General features: G+C 34.0%; 1 protein-coding gene across 1 annotated transcript; it reads left to right on the top strand.

Annotated features, from left to right (window-relative positions):
* The first annotated feature begins 5062 nt into the window (after window positions 1–5062).
* LOC120275954 (scarecrow-like protein 8) lies at window positions 5063–7140 on the top strand. The gene has a single exon (XM_039282693.1). It carries the CDS (start codon window positions 5350–5352, stop codon window positions 6988–6990), a length of 1641 nt encoding a protein of 546 aa, XP_039138627.1. The 5' UTR covers window positions 5063–5349; the 3' UTR covers window positions 6991–7140.
* Window positions 7141–8529: the final 1389 nt, after the last annotated feature.

Genomic DNA, 8529 nt, shown 5'->3' with positions numbered 1-8529 from the left:
GCATAAATGTGATGTGACCAGTGGTGGGGAGGGAGGATTTGCCTTGTTATGTATTTGCTGGATCTCTCTTGCAGCTGTTTGCTATCTTTAGCTTGTAACACCAGTGCTCCTTTTTTAGCTTATCCTTCCTTAGTCTTTGGCTTGTTGCCTTAAAATATCATAAAATGGCATTATTATCTCATGGGAAAACTGGTTTTTCAATTTCATTCTATTTGATAAATAATATTTTATTAATAATAATAGATAAATGTGAAATATATATACATAACCTCAGTTTCTCCGTGTACCTTTTTCAGCATTAAGATATGCTTTTATGCAATTGACGAGTTGTCTGATATGTCTTAAGATCTGGTGTGATAAAGTGACTATGAAAGAATAAATCGACAGAAGTACTTTTACAAGTTCTTTTTTTATCTTTTATGTATTCACCGGTTTTGATAAACTTGCCATATTTTTTATTACAAAGATATCTAATCATCTTGGATTATATCCCAATTTGATTATTTATATCTAATTATTTTTTTTCTCTATATCTAATCATTTTTTGTGATTGGATTATATTCTAATTTTATTATTCATTTCTAATTATCAGTTTTTCCTTAACTCACTGCTCTTTCTGATATGTATTTACCTTATTTAACATATTTTAGATCATTCATATTATTTTATGAAAAAAAAACCTCACTTATATATACTATGTTCCAAAAAAAAAAAAATTATAGTGGGAATGTAGAGTAAAAGGGCTTGTGGTAGGTATTCTTCAAGACAAAGAGACAGGAGAGATGCTTCTGGTCATTTTACTGTATATTTCTTTATATTGATTTATAATTTTATATAAATTATTGCTTTGACTTTGAAACTTATTAAGGCTGTTATTTGGTTTACATTGTGGTAGTTGCTTTGTGTCCATCACTTCTTTCGTCGCTGAAAAATCATAAAAATCCTATTGCTTGCTGCAATACTTTAGAGATTATATATAGACCTGCTAAAAATAGATAAAAAATAATTTTCAAACTAAAATAATAAAAGTAATAATAATAATAATATTATAATAATAATAATAATAATAATTACTATCTTTCATATATCAATATCTTTTTCATTTCTCTTGCCATGAAAGTGATCACAATAACAAAACTTAATTCACACATAAACTTCTAAACTTACCTATTTTTGTCACTTACATCTTATTTTATCATCATAAATATGTAAAAGTTATCCACTTTTATCAGAAAAAAATGTATAAAAATAATAATGTAAAATTTCTAACAGTCTATCTACAATAATAAGCCATTTGTCCTAACTATTTGAAGTCAACTTCGATAAATCATTTCCTTCTATGTTACTCTATAAATTGCCAAAATACTAAAAAACATCAAGCGCAAACATATTATTTCATAAAATTTTGGCTAAACATTTTTTAAAATCTATATCTTCCTTCTGTACAACCCTCAATATGAAAAACTTCCACCTTTTTTGGAGAGACATCTACAAGTAGTCTAAGGATATATTTGTACCATTTTAATTGATCTTTCTTTGTAATACATAATATTTGTTTTAACATTCTTATCTCAACCATGCCTATCTTTTGAAGATATTTCCTCTTAACCGCTTAACATATTGACTCATAGATCATAATTGATCTGACAACTATTATATAAAACATAACTTCAAATCGGAGTACTTTACAATCACATAAAACTTAAGAATTTCCCCTTTATTTTTTCAACCTGCCTTAATCATATTTGTGTCATCTTCTGCTATTTCTCCATCCTCATAAATTATAAAGCCCATGTATTCAAAACATATATTTTTACCAATCTTCATATCATCCATCTTAACCATCCCTCATTTATACTAACTTTATTATTGAAATTATACTTCATATATATATTATATCTTTATCCTACTTTAATTTGAATCTAAAGTACTTTTTTACATCTCTGACTTATGGTAGTTTAATTAAAACTCTAAATAAATATGATCATTTAGTCATACAGTGGTAACGGATGTTTAAAATTATGAAATAGACCTCTCAAACCGTTTAAAGTATCATGATTTTTGGACGTAACTTCAATACTATCAACCAAAAATCCTATTTCACATCAATGACCAAAATCGAAATCAAAATAAAATAATAATAGAAAAGTAAAATTAGACAATTTGATGCCAAGACTAACGGTGTACTTAGTCCTGAGAAGAAAAGCCAGATGAAATAACATAACAATGAATGTGCTTTGAGGGATGAAAAATGAGTCTAAGATTCCAACCAATATGTGTGGACCCAAAGCATGGATCCAAATCCAACAAAATAGAAGTGAAACATTTATGCCATGAATACCAACAGTGACTCAGAGTCACATTATAACATTCTCTTTATTTATTTATTTATTTATTATTGTTCATGCAATGGAGCATCTTAGTGACTACTCAACCAATCCAACTTCAACACAAAAAAAAAAACGTACTTGCTTTTCTTCTTCTTCCTCGTCCTTTTCCTTCTATTTTTATTTTTTTTTCATTATATCATCAAATAAAAAATTAGTTGATATATATATATAGACCATCATAAAATTTAAGATTAAAAGAAAATAATCATCCGTAAACTCGTCTCTAAACTTAAACATTACTTATTTTAATCCTTCACTTAATTAACATAAATCCATTCAATATGGATTTGCCTAAATTATGACAAAAGTGAACAAAATTATATAATTAAACTATTAAAATAAAGTGATTGCTCTGTTATTGAAATTGACCAAAAAAGTAAAAAATTATTACTAAAAAAAATCAATATATAAAATATTATATAATTTATTTATTTTTATAAATATGAATAAATTACGTATCAAAGATACGTGTTAGCTTTTTAATTATATTAGACACTCTCACCCTGTCACAACAGAGAGGCCGTTAACAAGGTATCCTTCGTATCTAAGTATATATAAAAGCATCTAATTATCTCAAATATATCAAAAGGAGATTTTTTTTTAATAATATTTATATACTGGTACATGTCAAACAAGGCTTGCAAGGGTATGTTTGTAAAATAACATTCTATAGATATAATATTAGTTTTTGCACACGTGTCGGTGAGTAAATCCGGTGCTGGTTAAATTAGATGGTTCATTCTCAGGGTGGGTGTGTCTGGGTCATGGGTGGGTGGGTGATGGTGTTTAGTTTGTTAACCAAATTTCCACCGCTACCCCCGCAAGCAATAATAATAATAATAATATAATATATAATTGATTATTATAATAATAATATATGTGACCACTCTTTTGGATTGGACTGCTACGGGACTATTATTAATTTAGATTATAAAATTGTAAGAAATTTCAAAGAAATTTTGGAGCACTTTTTGTGTTTTTGAGTGATGGTTGAGTAATTATACAAAAAGGTTTTGTTTTAGTTGTCAGAAACTTTAAGACATATTGATGATTAAATCATCATGCTAGGATTCTATTATAAGAATTTCTTTTTTCAATCTTATATTTGATTTATTAGAAAAAAAACATTCTTATTATTATTAATTTATGAATATTCTCACAGTTTAAAATGCTTACGTAATTGATGATGGTGGAATAGAATTTTTAAGACATTCTAATAAAACAAAGTTTGGTTTTTCATATGTATATATATATATATATGATAAAAGTTTTTAAAAATTTTGAGTTAAATTTCAAAAATACCCTCTAACAAAAGCTTCTCTTGTTTCTTCTAATAAAATTATAAGTTTCTCCAACATTGTTAAGAGTATGAAAGCTCCCCCAAGACCTCATGTGTGTGTTTTTTTATATTATTTAAAGATAAAACTAACTTTTCACATCTTCAATGATCAAAAAAGTTTGAAATTGGTTTATGAAAAATACAAAAAATGATTTATTATTTTATTCAAAGACCATTGTCGGGTTACAAGGGAAAGTGCCTTTTGATTGAAAAAAAAACATTTATATGATTTTTTTTATTAAATTGTTTCTTAATTTTTTGAACTTAAGAAATATGCTCTTATAATGACCATTATTCATTTAAAATAAATAAATAAACTAAACCAATTCAATCAGAAATATTAAATTTGAATTAGTAATTATAAATGATATTTTTTTATAAAATAAATTAAATTTAACTAGGCTCAATCAACAGTCATATATTCTCGTCTTTTAAAAAAGTGGAGAGTCAAACGCACAACTCACTTTATAAAAAAAAATCAAACTCACATCTCACTCGAATGAAAACGAAAGAGACTAAAGTGTTACTCGAACAAACAACCTTTAACAACTAATAAAATTTTTTTATGTAAAACATATGAAAATAAAGAGTCAAACTCACATCTCACTCAAATGAAAATGAAAAACACCAAAGTGTTGGTCGAACAAACACCCCTTAACAACTAATAAAATTTTTTTTTAAATAAAACACATGTAACATAACAAAATTGTAGTGCTTATCAAACATTAATAAACCTAAACAATAAAGGCTTGTTAGTTAATGGCATATTTTCCCATAACAGTGAGGAGAAAGAGGAAGGCACACAAAACACACAAAAGATGTCATGAACACATACAATTTTATATATATAAAAAAAAAACAATGAAGTCATAAAATCTAACACTATATATATAAAACAATTAATGAAGAAAGAAAGAAAAAAAAAACAAAAAACAAAAAACAAAAAGTCAAAATATAGAATAATAAGAAGGGTAGAATGGTAATCAAGAAAAAGAAAAGAATGAGACAGGTGGACATGAGGAAGGAGGGTGGAATGAAGAAGGAAAGAAGAGAAAGAGAGAGCAAATGGCATAAGATTAGAACACGGTAAGATCCCTGCGCTGCACTGCGCTGCTGCCAACGTTGTAGGTCCAACTTCCCAGTTGCCTCCTCCTCCTCCTCCTCCTAATCTCGTCCAGACAGCCGAAAGCTAAACGTTGCCAACCTTCACCGACACGTGTCATCCCATCTTTCCCCACCACCTTTTGTTAATCAGAAATCATATGAAACCAAGAAAAAAGAGAAAAAAAAAGAAGAAAAGAAAAAGAAAAAAAGAGCAAAAACAAAGAAGAAGGAAGAGAGACCACAACCCCCACCACCACCACCACCACCACCCCCCACTCTCCCCTTTGAGATATTAAAAACAAACAAACACCAAGAAAGACTGAAAGACAGCAGTAGCAGCAACAACAACAACTAGCATTCAAAAACAGGGAAAGTTGCCTGCAAAGCCTTACACCCTTCCAATCACCATGCTTTCCTAATTCTCTCTTCTTCTCTTTTACTTCACTGACTTCTCCTCCTCATCCCTTCTCTCTTTGTATCTCTTTGTATCTCTTTGTAAATCTAGCTACCTTCTTCATGGCGTCTGGGTATCCTGGAAGGGAATACCTGTTGAAGAGAACACTGCCGGAGCAACAGCAGCAGCAGCAGCAGCAGCAGCAACAGCAACAGCAGAGTCAGCAGCTACAGCAAGCGCTTTTCCTCAGGTCAGTGAAGCACAAGGCTGTTCCACTTCAGACATCTCCTATCTCCCCTCTTGATCTCTCTCATACTTCATCTACCCTGGTTGGTTTCTCTTTCCCTCCGGTTGGAGTGATGGAGATGCCGGAGTTAGAGCCTGAGCCGGAGTCGGAGAAGAAGACTGTTATTATAAAGAATAGGTTGCAAGAGCTGGAAAGACAGCTGCTTTTGGATGATGATGAAGATGAAGAGTCTGCCATCACTAACAACGAGTGGAACGACACCATCCAACAACTCATAAGCCCTCTTTCACCTTCTCCAACCTCTTCCTCCTCTTCTTCTTCTTCCTCCTCCTCCTCCTCCTCCATTGCTTCTTCTTCTTCTTCTTCTTCTTCTTCTTCTTCTTCTTCTTCCCGGCAGTTGCTTTTGGACACGGCCAACGCCATCTCCGACGGCAACCTTGACACTGCGGCGGCCAACCTTAGTAAACTGAAACAAGCTACTAATTATCTCCGTGGAGATCCTGACCAGCGGCTCACTGCCATCATGGTCTCTGCTCTTATGTCCAGAATCAACCCCTCCCCGTTGGCCAGCCATCCGTTCGCTGACCTCGGTAGTGCGGAGCATCTCGCCGGAACCGCAATGCTTCACGAGGTCTCCCCTGTGTTCAAGCTTAGCCTCCTGGCTGCCAACCTCGCCATCCTCGACGCTACCAGAGATCACCTCAAGATCCACATCATCGACTTTGATGTCGGCCAGGGCGTTCAATACGCCACCTTTATTCACGCCCTCACCGACCAGTACCGTCACAACCACTCTTCGCGTCTCCCCGCCGTCAAGATCACCGCCGTCGCCGACCCCTCCCTCCCCTTTCACGCTTCCCATCTCAAGAACAACAATAGCAATCTCAGGCAGGTCGGCGAGCGACTCGCTCGGCTAGCGGAGAAAGCCGGCGTCGGTCTCCGATTCAACATCGTCTGCCGGAGACCTTCCGAACTAGATCGCTCCACCCTCGGTTGCGAACCCGGCGAGGCTCTCGCCGTGAACTTCGCCTTCCTCCTATCCCGCGTCGCCGACGAGAGCGTCACTCCAGCCAACCCCCGCGACGAGCTACTCCGGCGCGTCAAAGCTCTGTCTCCTCTCATCGTCATCCTCGTCGAACAAGACATGAACACCAACACCGCCCCCTTCGCCCCTCGCTTCGCCGAAGTCTGCGCGCACTACGGAGCGCTTCTCGACTCGATCGACCTCTCAAATCGCACGCGCGTGGAGACGTGCATCGTGCGCAAAGCCACCAACGCCGTGGCTCGCGACGGCGCCGATCGTATCGAGCGCTGCGAGGTGTTCGGCAAGTGGCGCGCTAGGATGGGGATGGCCGGGTTCACACCGAGTCCACTCACCGCATCAGTTACCGAGTCGGTCCAAGCCCGACTCGGTTCAATCAGACCCAACCCGGGTTTCACACTTAAACAGGACGCCGGCGGGCTTTGTCTCGGCTGGCACGGTCGTAACCTCACCGTAACTTCCGCTTGGCGTTAACCCCGCCACCCCAATTATTTAATCACTGTGACTTTTTTTTATCCCTCTATCTTTTTTTATTTTTATTTTTATTTTTAATTTTCTTATTATTATTATATATATATATATATATATATATAATTAATGAATCCATTACTGTGTTGCTTGCTACTTGCTAGCACGTTAATATTATTAATATTGTCAAACATGTTATGTTGTGTTATGTTATTGTTATGTTATGTTGGGTTGGGTTCGCGTGCACGATAAGCGCCGGCTCGTGGATGCCATTAGCTCGTGTTTGTTTGGCAACTTACAAAAGAAAAAGGTATTGATAGAATAATGGCATCCGCCGTTTGCTTGATTGACTTGTGTCACATAGATGCGTTCGGTGCATTGACTGCTTCTTTTTTAAAAAAAATAATAATAATAATAATAATAATTTTTTTACTTATCTTTCTCATTAGTTGGCTTTTCTAAGGACGATGTGTCCTTTTGCCCTTTTGTGTACAATTATTATTATTTTATATATATATACAGAGATTTTCAAGTTTTCAATATAAATACTATTTCCTTGTTTTATTAAACTTCAAGATTAAAGTTAAGCTACCTTATATGTAGTTAATCTTTAGTTACGTGATTTGATGAGTAATGTTATTTGATTGGTAGTAAAAAAGAAGCTATTTAGAATTTTAGTTGCTTGCAGGATTGAAAGTCATGAGTGAGAAATTTGAGGGATGGAGTAAATAACAAGTATATTATTATTATTATTATTATTTTTTTCTATAAAAATGAGGTGAAAACAAAGTTTTCAACTTTCCCAACAAAGTACAACAACCCAAGTGGTTTTAGCTTCACCAATCTTCATTACTTATGTGGCTATATATATAGTCACATTGATTAGCTGCATATTTGATGGCAGCCTCTTTAGCATGCTGAGGTTGACATCCACACAGCCACTTCTCCCAAAAAGCATTCACAATTTCACATTGATATTTTCTCTATAAAAGCATCAATGACCAGGAGTTCATGAATCTATAAACTCCAGATATAATTATCAATTTAAATAATTAGTGAAATCTTGGAATTTTTTTTTTCCTTGATTATTATTATTATTTTAATCTCAAATAATAAAAATAAAATTAAAATGAGTTGAATATGCTAGACGCACACCAACTACCAATGTTTCCTACATCCCACCTTTAGTTCCCACTAAGTAGTGTTCATTCAGTCTCCGGGAAATATTCTTTAAATGAGCTCACCTAGATAGTTTCATCACCAGTATTAATTGGACTTTATAAACTCAAATAACTTTATTCTAATAGCATTTATTCCACATTGTTTTTTTGGACTTGTAACAGTACATTCATTTCAGGGGAACCTTTTGGAGGAAGTGATTTGACTTTCCTCACTTCTGGTGTTTATTTATGCTGAAGTAGTAGAAGTGAAACTTCATCCACTTCCGACTAAAGTGGATTTTGAACTAAGCTCACTTTAGTATTTTTTTTACTGAAGTGGGGTTGGGCGGAGTGAGTTAATTTATAAAAAACTAATTTTTTTTTT

The sequence above is a fragment of the Dioscorea cayenensis genome, chromosome 14 (genome assembly GCF_009730915.1).
Source record: "Dioscorea cayenensis subsp. rotundata cultivar TDr96_F1 chromosome 14, TDr96_F1_v2_PseudoChromosome.rev07_lg8_w22 25.fasta, whole genome shotgun sequence".
NCBI lineage: Eukaryota > Viridiplantae > Streptophyta > Magnoliopsida > Dioscoreales > Dioscoreaceae > Dioscorea > Dioscorea cayenensis.
This window is presented reverse-complemented; position numbering and strand designations above follow the sequence as displayed.

Bases quoted from the DNA above. Each gene is read 5' to 3' on its own strand.
- LOC120275954 (XM_039282693.1), top strand. From the start codon at position 5,350: ATGGCGTCTGGGTATCCTGGAAGGGAATACCTGTTGAAGAGAACACTG.